At 40.4% G+C, this 13104-nt stretch overlaps 1 protein-coding gene across 2 annotated transcripts in view; it reads right to left on the reverse strand.

The window, feature by feature from the left end:
- Positions 1–3793: 3793 nt before the first annotated feature.
- The window catches only part of tsc22d3 (TSC22 domain family, member 3), a 34864-nt gene continuing 25553 nt past the window's right edge, over positions 3794–13104 (reverse strand). The window contains exons 1-3 of one of the 2 annotated variants that reach the window (XM_041047963.1): positions 6848–7163; positions 6229–6280; positions 3794–5517 (exon numbers count right to left, since the gene is read on the reverse strand). In XM_041047963.1, coding sequence (XP_040903897.1) covers positions 5236–5517; positions 6229–6280; positions 6848–6972 — 459 coding nt within the window. In that variant the 5' untranslated portion in view covers positions 6973–7163 and the 3' untranslated portion in view covers positions 3794–5235. Of the gene's footprint in view, positions 5518–6228; positions 6281–6847; positions 7164–13104 lie in introns of those variants that run through there. The other variant, XM_041047962.1, reaches the window with a different exon arrangement.

Here is a 13104-nt window from a genome sequence, read left to right on the forward strand (position 1 = left end):
TTGTTTCCATAAACAAGACAAACTCCAGACACTTGAATCACAGACTCCCTTGTGTATACTTAAAATCCACATGGGTTCATTAGGTTCATCCTCCAAACAGCATTAGTTATGCTGCTTATGTGGTGTCCAGGCAGGATGTCTCAAAATATTCATCATTTGAGACCTTTGAATGTATTTCAACAGCTAATTCCCTGCCATTTTAGCATGCAAGTTAGCTAATTTTGTCAACAAACAATGGCAGAGGGATTGTTGTGTCAGAAAAGAATGATTTTTTTTTGTTTTGTTTGTTTGTTTTTTTACAGAGAGACACAGAGAGTCATGGGTGCTGGTAAAAAAGCAGAGAAAACTCTGAGCCAAAAACCCACTCACGTCAGTCCTCTGACCTCATTGTTTGCAATTTAGAGACTTTTTTTTGGTCATTACTTCAAGTGTGGACAAAAATAGAATAGTGCGTGTATGAGGACAAACATAGCTTCATCAGATATACAAAGGCTTAGTCAAGGATTGACTTGATTATACACAATACAACTACAACATAACCAGGGTCTGTGTGTGGTGCAACAACTCAGTCTGTGTTGTTAGACTTTGTACAGTTGAGAAGGACAGTTCAAGAGCTAAGACTACTGTTGCCTTTACAGTTGCCATAAAGACAAGACTCTTTATCATAAAGTGTCCAGTCTAGACCTGCTCTATATGGAACATCGCCTGAGATAACGTCTGTCATCATTTGTTGCTGTGTAAATATAACTGATTTGAAGAATTATGTCCACTCAGCATCATTTGGGTGAAGCATACTGACACGCAGTCACATGCAGACAGCAAATAAAAAACTAGATTAATCCGGTCATGTGTTTTGTATAATAGTTCTGCAAATGGAATAAAATGGAATAAAATGCACACATTCTGCAACCCCCTGTTCTTTGGCCCACCCAATTTTAAAGAGGTCACATTACACTGTCAACAAAATAAGTGAAAAACAAGTGGTGTAAAGGAACATATCAATGAAGTCATGTTTTTTAAGCTGGGTAAAGTGTGGTGTCTCTGAAGCTAGTAAACAGTTTTCTTCTATTTGAGAGAAATAATAGCACGTTTTTTATATTACATAACCATCCGTCATCAACTATTTGCAACTCTTTTGAACTGCTTTTTTGGAAAAAAAAAAAAAAAAGAGTGACGCCTTATTCATATTACAGGAAATATGCAGTGAATGAGATGGCATAACAGAATGACATGAAGCAAAAGTCTGACATGTTTTTCATTCGGCTTTGACTTTAATGTTGACATGATGAATAAGCTGGCATTTAGAGGTTGTAAAGAAGTTGTATATGTCTGCATGAAAAACAGTCAGACCAAATTATTCCCCTGCATGCGAACCCAACCACACTGAGGCAGGGCTCGCTTATCCCAGCACAACCCCTGAATTTCCATCTGAAACAGATGTTCTTTTTTTTCATTGCATAACACTGGTAATCCAACACAAACTCTCCTCTTGTCTGCCTGGTTTCAAGCAAGCTCCAATCTAAAGTTTAATTCCACACCTAAGACTCTTCCCACGCTATTAATATTTAACTGTACTTTAAGGGAAGTGAGGTTGAATCACTGGAGCTTTGACTCAGATTTTCTGTGTTTTTTCCTTTTTTGAAAGCCTGGTTGAACCCAAAATTGGGTACAAGTCTTTAGTCACTAACAAATGAATGAATGTGAACACGTCCTACACATAGGCTAGTGAGATTTTAACTGGGGTGAGATCAATGTTTGATATATGATTCCAACACAGACAACAAGCTCAGAATTGAGTTTTGTCATTTAGAGCGTCATGGTTAAAAGTGTTGCAATGGATGACATATTTTATGCTTTAATTCATACACTTTTTACATCCACACAGATATTTTACCATGATGTAACAACAATATAACCAAATCATGTACACTATATGACCAGCCACAGTGCAATGGAGTCCCAGCTTCACATTTTAGTTCACCAATAGTACAAAAACTCAACCTTCATTTTGTGATTTTTTTTTTTCCGGCGGTAACTGGAAGGAACAAATAAACAAAAAGCAAATGGAAAAAGCCTAAACAGCAAACATTATGTTGGCAAAGAGACAAATATGTCCTCAGGAGGTATTTTCCTGATTTGGCTTCATTTATGACCTGTAGATTTATGGTGAATCATTTTCAAATAAAGAGCCACATGCACCAAAGTAATTCTAGAACATAGTGTTACTAAACCAGTCCCAAAATAGAATGACAGAAAGAGTCTTAAATGAAAATAGTAAATCAAGTCAAAGCCCTAATTGTCTTCAGACATTTTGTGTGCCTCTAGAATCTTTGGCATGCTAGCTGTACTGCCAGATGTTTTTTGTTCTTTTTCCACTGTGTTTGAGGCTGCATTAGCCATTAGCACAAGTATAATTAAACTACAGTAGCCGACCCTGTAGCCTCTTTTCATTGACATGCACGGCATGCATGTTCAGGTATCTGGATAGGAAGTATAAAGACTGTCTCTAATTATCTTGTGCAAAAGACCCAATAAACACCTGTCCCACTCCTCTTTGCTACATCAAACAAATGTCCTCTTCAGTCAATACACTGCACATCACTCCCACCACTAATTAAATGCAGAATGCCTCTCAGAGAAGCAGTATTGATCAGGACTGTCAGTTGTTTTGACAAAAAAAAAGAAAAAAAAACACCATGAGAGACCATAGTGTCATGTGTAAAAGAGAGCAATGGAGAAGACACTGTGTTTACTCTAGTGCTATTTGATCTGTGGTGGTGGTGGTTTTGGGCCTGTGCTGAGTCTCTCTCCTCTTAACGATAGATGGATGTGAGCCTGGTCTACGCACCAGGGAAGCCACAACATATCTAGTTACACACAGGCTGCACTGACTGGCTGCCAATCTGTCTGAAGGGAAATGCTACTAGGACAAACTGTTTTTTTCTCTGGCAGATTCCAATTCTTTTGCAACCATTATTACTTCACTATCATTAGTGGTCACCCTGTTTTTTGACTTTGGGAAAAAACCTTCTAATATTGAACTTTTTTTCATAAAAGTCTCAATGAGTAAGACAATTATATTTGTTTTCCCTAAGTCTGAGGAGCCAGAATGCTAAATTAAAGGCACCTTTGTCTGAAGTAGGAATCTTGTGGCTTCACTGCAGCATTGTGCTGACTTTTACAAATCACATGCTCATCACACTGACCTTGTAAACATAAACAAGGCTTCCCTAAGCTAAATAGAAATCAGCATACATTCAAAGATGTAGTGGTGGAGTTGTTCCAGCTTCTAAGAATGCACGGTTACTTTCTTCAACAGACACTATGTTGTTTTCTCTGAAATTCATATGAGAGAATTTTCACAGTAATTCTCTTATTTCATCTTCCTGGGTGTTGTCACAGATGTCTCATCTGTCTGTTCTGAGTTGGCAGTGAAAAAAAATAGTAGAAAAAGAAAGTAAATGGTAACTTTGGCCTGCTCTGATGTCTGTGGTATTCTCTTTTAACTCCAGTGTATTAGAGTATTAGGCACTGGGAAAATTAAGCTGCAACAGTTTGTAATAGTGACACATTACATATGGTTGTTTTGAATGAACTCAAATGCTTCTAAGTGTCCATAAAAGTAAATGTAACTACATTCTCATTCTAGAATAAACTGTAGGTTTATTGTTTAGTTCAGTTTTTCAGTTCTTGCAGTAGTTTGTCTCTGATGGATGTCCATAGTGTAGTGTTTTTTTATGTATATCTGAGTTGTGCATAGAATGAACAAAAAAAAGCATGTCAGCCTATTGTATTATGTAAACATAAGGTTTATTGCAAATGTGCAGTCGTATCCAAACACCATAGTGAACAACCATTTCAAGGATACTGTACAGCAACAATACCGTTATCTTTACAAAACATATAGAAACTTTAGCACTAGCTACAAACAAGACTTCTCCCTGTGAAGTTTTACACATGGTCCTGGTTTGCTCAGCTTCTGTTGTTGTTGGAAAAAAAAAGGCAAACAAGTCTTTGGTAGCTAGAAAACAACAACAACAACAGAGTTCAACGTGGAAAAGTGTTCCACTCTTACAACGGACAGGCACTGTTGTCATGCCATCGTTTTCAAGTTGGCATCTGAGCTTTGAATGGACCACATACTGGACGACGCTGCTAAAATCAGGAGTGCATCTGCAGCGAGAAATGCAGGGGTCTGCTTGCTCACCGTTTGCCTCTGGACGTTTCAACTTTATGTACACTGTAGTTATCCTTTACTGTGAAGAGCTAGGCAAACAAGGTGGGCAGATATGCCTATCGCCCTAGTATACCAAAAAAAAAAAAAAAACTTTTAAGACCACTGAACAATGCTCCTATTTTACAACAACTGATTTTTGTTCAGAATCACAAACAAAAACAGAAGATATAGCAGGATTAATTTCCCCCATAAGCAGCAAGCCCCAACTGCAGACAATACAAGATTACATTATCTGACTCATTACAGTATACTGATCAGTCTACTGCAGCAGTCCACCAGCTCTATTAGGCTATACTGCATTAACCTCCACCTCTCTTGCCTTAGCTTATCCTGTTGATTATTCTTGTTAGGCATGAACAAATGTACATGAACACGTGAGTAATACATCGTAGGTACAGGAAAAGTCCTTGTCATGTGGCTGAAATGTGTGGCTGGGAGTCCTTGAAACTTGTATTTTGAGACCGGACAAATCTGCATGATGGGGCTCTTCTCGTCGAGACTTGGAGGACCGTCTCAGATGGGTCTCCTCTGGGTGATCAGGTGGCAAACTCCCCTCACACTTTCCAAGTTTGCACCTGCAGGGCCAGCCCGATCAACACCTCCTCACCCCTTCCCTCTCCAGAGCAAAGGGTGTTTGTTGGAAGGGTTCAGTTAGGCAGGGAAAGCCCCCCCCCCTCTGTCTGAAAGCAAGCGCTCGTCAGTGACTAGTCAGCCCTCTCTCTATTTTAGCGCTTTTGTCTACAAAGAGAGACTACGACAAAGAGTTGGACGGTATCAGAGGACGGGCCGGACACCGCACCAGTCAGAGCATCTTAAGTTCTGTTTTGTGCTTATCAGTGTCAGCAGTTCTTTTGTGTCCCATCGATCATTTTCAGCCCTGATGCTTCACCTTCACTGTTTCGAAGGGTTCTCAGTGGCGATTCTGTAATACTTTCATTCAAATGGAGGTCCATTACTGTAAGGAGACAGTGGCTCTGCCCGCCCCAAGGCAGAGCCACTTATACAGCAGAGCCAGAACTGTGGTTGCAGGTCTGCTGTTGCTGCTGCTGCTGTTGCTGCTGGTCCTGGGTCACCTGGACACTCTGATTATCCAGGGGTAAGAGCACATCTGTAGGGATGCGAGACTGGAACTTCTCCAGCTGTTCTGGACTGGCCAAGTTCTTCAGCAGGTAGTTCTCCCTCTCGAGCTGGTTGTTCTTCTCTGCCAGCTCTTTAATCTGCTCTTTGAGGATCTCCACCTCCTCACGCACGGCATACATCAGGTGGTTCTTGACAAGATCCTGTCATAACAAAGAAGAAGCGATGGATCAGTTTAGATATAAAAACAGAGCAAGCTTAAGGCTCATAAGGATTATCTGCTTGATTTCACATCTGATACATGTGCTGAAACAAAGCTTTATCTAGGATATCTAGAGCATATCTACTATTTTGTCTCTTTACTTGCATGGATCTCTTGTGAGTTGACACAAGGGCGTTCTCGATAATTTGGAACTGCAAAATTTTATCAGTCTCTGTTTTTTTGGACTTCCTGCCGCCAACTCTTGCAGTTGTTTTCTACTTTGTCACGTGGATAAAGCACACAGTAGCCTGTGCTCTGCCTTCACATAACAGGGACTTCCCAGTGCATTCATGGAAAGCTGGTTTTGTGCAGAGTGCATTGGGGAAATTGTGTTTTGGGGAGGTCAGCTGGTTATAACTGTTCTATAGATGCGGATGCACCAACCACTTCCTGTCAGGACAAAATCTAGTGGTCAAAGAGACTAGTAGTTGCTAGTAGATCCTCAGTGTTCATTACAAGCATTCATTCTAGATAATAACATATTATAAATCTATTTGAATACAAGCATCATCAGCTCATTGTTAAACACTGTGCATTGTGTAGTTGTAGTCGGTGGGGATTTGAGAACACTTTGTCTCAAAAGATATGTACTGTACAGCGTAACCTATATTCATGTGTTTGTCTAGTGTTTGTGCGTGTCATCTCAGCTTACCATTGCCTGTTCAATCTTGTTGTCGATGGCCACAACGCTAGCACCAGAGGCACTGCAGAAGACAAGAAAAGGAAGCCATAAATGAACAGTTCATTGCCACAACTTATGCCAACTCATTTCCACACTATTATCAAAATGAACATGTTGGTGCTTCCCGAATTCACCTGTATACCACAGTGAAACAGAAAGCTTGAAAAACTGAAAGGGAAACTGTTTTCCCCGCTTACTTTCTATAAAGTATAAACTGCATGTCGAAGGTTAGATTAGGCTTTTATTTAGGTGACAGTTCAAAGAGCCTTGCGTGCATGCAAGTGCTGGCCAAGTGATAGCCTATACTGAGCTGCGCAAATATCTGTCCAAAGTCCAAGTAAACAGCAACACAAAGACGCACAGATGGGCAGAAAGCATATCGGGGCATCTGGTAATTGCAAACAATGCCAGACATTGCACACGCATTGCACGCATTTATTTCGAACCGCTATTATGAAACTACAGTGTCTGAAGGCCTGCAGTAGAACGACAATAGGCCCGATTGGACTGATCCGATTTCTTAACAAATCAAACAGATTTGTAATAACCTACAGCATTCAGGCATGCGGTGACTGTATCGCATAATTACCTGTTGTCAAGTTTGACCGATACAACGTCTCCTCCGAGTAGCGAGGAGAAGAAGGAGATGGAGAAGTTATGCAACTGGTAGACGGCCACCTCCATTGGTGTTTTAGCGAACATCTCCGTGCTCATGTTGAGTACCAGACTCGTTTGGATTATACTTCTCGCCACGTTTGCGACTGGTTGGTCACCTAACTGTATATATCCGGATTTGTTTTCGTCTTTAGTAGCGATGCACTAACTCGCTGCCGTCGGCTGAGCTCAGTGCTGTGTCGGTGTGTAAAGCTTCGCCGGTTTTTACAAGCGACTGTCTGATGCTATTTCTGCCACCGGCCTGTATTTGTATGTCTGGCTTGCTGACGTCAGCTGACGCGCGCATATATTAGTCAAACGACTTGGCGGGTCGGGTTTTATGGTGCCTTCCCGTGCCATAGGAAAAACCTGTAGTTAGCAACTGGACCCTTGGAGGAGTGTGCAAAGTACACCCCCACATCAACTTAACATAGTCAGCCCAGGGGGGGAAAAACAAGGTACGTTTGGTCACGTACTAATATTAGTATTTACGATGCCCACTTGCTGTTTTGGGAAACTTTTATCTGTTACTCTGGGGGATGTTTTTTTTTCTCCCTCTGGCTTGATGCTAATGTACAGAATCAAATATGAGTCACTCAAGTGTACAAAGTAGATGCATTAATGCATTATTTTCATAAAAGCTGATCTCTTTTGCATAAAGAATAATAGTTACTTGATCATTACATTTTTATTTTACTTTCATTTTAAATCAAACTTTTGTCAGTTATGATATTATAATAAACATGAATTGCATGAGAATGCCCACCTCTAAACAAACAGATTATAAATACAAAAGTGGTGTAGGTGTTGGATGGGCTCTGAAAGTAATCCATGCGTGTTTGATGATATACATTTTTTTTTAATTCTGATTTTTGGTTGTTATTCTATGATTATTACAATATGAGGGATACTCTCAGCAACCAAACAAACTGAAAACAACTCTGTGTCATCAGTCAACCAAAACAATTAATTTGTCATCTTTATTCTCCAATACTGTGCAAAGTACACCTCACAACCAGCTGAAACACAAATGTCATTACATCAATTCATTTTAGGTTACATTTTAGCTTATTGTTAGTAAACAAAACAGCTACTCAAAATACCGAGCCTAAGAGGAGCACTTGAATGCAGCATTACATGCGCCCTGCTTGTGAACTTCTCGTCCCCTGCTGCTGTTGCAGCAGTAAACCCACAGACCCCACAGAAAAATCGTCTTTCGTAGTCATTGTAACAAACAGTATCATAACAACCTACAGGCCGCACGAGGTCTACACAAATAAGTCACTCGTGTTGCTAATAAATAAAATTTGGTCATCCAAAAATGTCGCTTACAAGCACGAGGTTTTGTCTCATCTGATTTTCACATGAATCACTGAATTTATTTAGCCTGACAAACCATTATAGAGTATGATGTTTTAAACGTTTTTATTATTTATTGAGTTTTGATTTTTCCAGATGAAAACTTTTGTAACCTAAAATCAGTTTGCACGCTGTCCCATATTTCGCACACTGTTAATGACAACAATCACATTTCGTTCCCATTGTTATATTGTTGTTTGTTACAGTACAAGCTATAACGGAACGTCCTGCACCATCCGCACATATGCATAGGCTGCATAGGTACTTTTCCATCTGCTCTCCCGGTAAATTTCCTCTCACTGTCTATCTGAACTCTATCGGCCTCTAGTGGTGAAACAGTATAATACACCAGCCTGCAATGGACAATATTCAGTTCTGTTCCTGGACACTGTTTACCGAGGAATTTTCCATAAACCTTTTCCTGGCTGTGTAATTTCACAGTTCCGGCAATTTCAGGTATTTTTCCCTGCTTAGAAAACATATGGAAAATTCTCAAAGGACACTCAAGGGTATTTATTTATACAATATTGTTCATTGCCATTCTTTTTTTTTCTTTGAGTTATGGCACTGCAGTTCACTCTAATGTGTGGAGTAAACAACAGTGTGACTAAGGATAGTTTAAGGTAACATAGATATGTATTTGTTGTCTATACAGCACCACAGCTATATTTAGTATCAATATCCTTTCACTGAACGTTCATTCAGGAACCAGTCTGGCTCCAAAACTGAGGTTTCAGAACTGTTCTCTGTTGACCTCTTGCACTTCAGATGGTCTTTTGAATTTACATGTTACCACCTGTGCCACAATGCAAGTGCGCTGAGCCTCATGCAAAGTGTAATAAACAATCTGTAGCAGAAGTCGACCAGAGAAGACAAAGAGGAAAAACATACCCGCTGTCATCTGTTTTTTTTTCCACAGCATTTTCTACTGAGTACTGACAGCGGCTGTTATTGAGCAAGAGACCTTGTTTACACTGAAGCATCGGTGCAGGTTTTAATAGCTTGAATGTAATTGCCCAGCGCCTCTCGGCTGTCACATTATGTTCCCATTTGTTGTTACAATTATCTGATCCAATACTGATAATACTGATAATAAACCACTTAAATTTCTATTAGAGAACCTCTGTTGCAAAATAATTTTTCTTCGAAAACACCAGTGCCCTACAGAACATTATCAGTCGAAAAAAAAGTAGTCGAAAAAAAAACTTATTTTATGGTACTTCCCTGCTGAGTGGTATGAATAAAAAGTTCAAACATTTTTAACTCTAACATAGAGGGAAATTTGTATTCCATACAAATTTTCTGTAAGATGTCACCACATAGTTTAAGTAGACGTGCATTTAAAATGAGAACAAATGACCCAAGGCCCTTTCTGATCTCTGAGTAGCAAACTAAATTCCTTGGTGCACGGACAAGGTCTGTCACATCTTTCAGGAGAAAAAGGAGTTCTGTTGCGTAACAAAACAATTAGAGCCGAAAGGCTGACTTTTGGTAGGCCTAACAAGGCTAAGCAGAAAGCACATTGACTGGGTATTAGGGCCCATAGTGCTTGTCGTCTCAGATTTCGTGCTGTGACAGTACAGCTGCCAGGTTTAATATCAGGCCCTGTTCTGGTGATGAGGGGCTGAGTTACCTTGCCCCGCTGTGATAGTCCCATTTAGGAGGGGGGTAGTCACAGCGATTACCTGCGGCTCAGCTGAGGTGCACACATAGAAACTGCAGACGGTGGGGGGCCTTTCTGCACTGTTCAAGTAAAATACACCTCATGAGCCGCAGGCAGTAAGATGATGGCAGTGTAAACTAGGATGCTCATAACCTTCCTGCTTTGCCTGCTGTATTCAGAGTTTATCAACGGCTTCAACACAAATCCTAACAAGTGAAAGACATTTACGCACTACATTTTAGTTTAAATTGTGTCTGCATGTTTGTAAATATTTAAATGCCGCAGATATTGACCTAATCTACTGTTTCAAGAAATGAAGTCCACCACATTTCTGTGGAACACTTACTGCATGACCATGTTTGGCGTGTGCCAAATCCAGTGAGTCACTCTAAAGCTAGGCGATGGGCCACGGTTTCCATCAGATGTCCCCTGCGTAAGAGCCAACCGCATTATATAATACCGTGATTCATCTGCACCAAAGGCTGAAGAAGAATAAGGCTGAGACATGCCGCCAGCCTCCCAGCTTTTGTTATGAGCAGCCTTCTGGGGTTTTGACGCACCAAATTTAAGATGTAAACAACACAGACCAATAAGACACAGTGGAAAAGAAAAACAATTATGCTGGTTTGAGATCACTTCTTGGTAAAAATTGTGCTTTTTCTCATCTTTTTTTGTGTGCTTCCCATCTGCATCTCAGGGTTAGGAATGCATGGTGTGTATAAGAGCGTGGCCCTAAAAGACAGACCTGCCATAGGCTGCAGCCATAGGGTGTCTCAGAGGACGCTGTCAGGGCAACAGGACTGGTTACAGGAAATGAATACTGAGCACTCTACATACATTAGGACAACCAATGGTCAGTCATTATCACATCATGTGTGAGATGTGTTACTATGGCATAAAAACATACAAACAAACACTAAAATATCGGATAAGTTGCAGCTTCACCTTTTGTTCTGTTTTGCTCTCTATTTGGCAAAATTGAACGTTATGAAAACTATAACAGTTCACTGCTTCAGAGCAAATACTCCATTTGAATGGAATCGTAGTACAAGCCATTTCATGACAAATACTGCACCCACAGTCCTACATCATTCAGACACTGACACACAGCCGTTATCATCCGTCTTTTCCTGAATTATCTTTAATGTGCACATAAGTCACTGTCACGTGTCACTGTCATGCCAAACATCCACTAACGCGCAAGATAAACTGTCTGACTACCCTCTTCCTGCTCCCCACTTACCGCCGATCTGGCCTCTTGAACAGACTCGGTGAGTAAGGGGGCGAGTAGCTCATAGCTCTCTCGGGATAGCTGAAGTGCTGGTAATGACAGCAGAACCTCTGGGACGGTTCGGCCAGGCGCAGGGCACATACTGTCCTGGGAGAAGGCGGCTTAGCCCCAGCAGAGAAGACTTCAGTGGGACGCGTTTGAGATTGTCCCATCTTGGCTTCCAAATGAAAGGGCTGTTCGAGAGGCAGGAGCCCTTTGACTGTTTGCTCACTGGTCTGCTGTTGTTTGTTCTCAACAACTGTGTTCTCACAGCACAAAGGGACAATTGAGCACTAGCGATACCTCTGGATACGCAGCCATAACTGTGAGTGCCATGCTCAGACTGGCACTTGTATGATGTGTCTCCAATTCAGTGGAACACAATGGCCCCAGAGTCACAGTGAAAATGACAGTTTTCTGCAATGGCGCCAAATGTTTCATCTCTCTGCTGCTGGAGTGTCTGTTTCAGGCAGACAAAGAAAAAACATCTTTCTCTCACTTAACCTGAAGGGACCAGTCATCATGCTCATCTGTACACCTTATTTAATCAGTGGTAATATGTGTAATAAAATCTTATCCAGCACCAGAGAAACTGTCACACAGCTACTCATCATTCGTATGTAAGGTCAAGCAGGTAAATTAGTTTTGTGGTATCTTACGAAACATTTCAGATTAAGCATGTGGCATTCACAATCCTCTTAACACTTTTAAATTCTGATTAAGTGGGTTTATCAGTTTCAGTAAGTCTCCTTTGTCATAATAGGTGTAATTAATGTACTAATGATGGGAGTGCTGTTGTTGCTGGTAAAGGTGTAACAGCAACAGAAAGCCTCTCTTGAAACGAATAATTACATGCTGTGTTTTAGATTGACAGTTCTGTGTGAATGTCTCACAGTTCTGTCTCCACTTAAATCCATTTGGTTGGCAAGTGGAAGATTCTGATATTTGATACAGATTCTCATGCACAAATGTGGTATTACTTGGCAGTCACGTAAAAACCAGTTTCTACATGTTGCCTTTGGTTTGTAACATTTGCATATGGGTGTTTATCGCTAGATAGGACTTAATGTTGTAATCATTTTTTTCATTATGGTATAAATTCAGAAGACAAAAGTATAATGAAATGCACGCAAGTATCTGTCTGAAATATTAGTCCATTGTACACTTTAGAAAATGCAATCAATAGCGATGTACAATTTAACAGTTGTAATTTGGTCAGGTGAGTTCTTACAACACTGCTTCTCAACAAAAAAAGTCAACAAAACGTCATTTGCATGCTCATGTATTTAGCTCTGGAATTTCAGGTTCACTCAGTTCAGTTTCTAACAATCACTGATCACAATCAGGGTTGTTTGCATGGGACAACAGTTCAGCCGCCTCCAAATGTTCTTGCACAGAATCAGCAGAGGGAATAGAGGACTTGTAATGGGCATGTTTATACCCATCAGGTCAGGAGCAATTCATTTAAAATCAAGAACATTTAATCCTTTTGTGTTCAGCTTAGTCAGTCAAACACAGATGTTTTTTCTTTTTCACTGTCTACAATTTCATGTGGTGTCACATTGCCAAAAACACTAAAAGACATCAAGCCATTTATTCTTATTAAAGTACTGCTTAGCTTTAGTTATCCATTGTATGCATGTATTTTCACAATTTTTTGAATCCAGCAAGGGATAAAATAGAAGTGAGCTGAAACCTTCTCTCTGATGAAACCACTGGGTAACATCATAGATGCTGTATATCAACCTTTCCTTATGGTCTATTTCACACCATAGAGAGCAACTTGTTTTTGTTTTTCTGCCACACAGGTGGTGCCATATAATTACATGTCTCCTGACAAAGATCTTCTCGCACACATGACCAATACTGTCTGTACAAATATGGGTAGACACGTACAGAA

The sequence above is a fragment of the Toxotes jaculatrix genome, chromosome 10, assembly GCF_017976425.1.
Source record: "Toxotes jaculatrix isolate fToxJac2 chromosome 10, fToxJac2.pri, whole genome shotgun sequence".
In the NCBI taxonomy this organism is placed as follows: Eukaryota; Metazoa; Chordata; class Actinopteri; family Toxotidae; genus Toxotes; species Toxotes jaculatrix.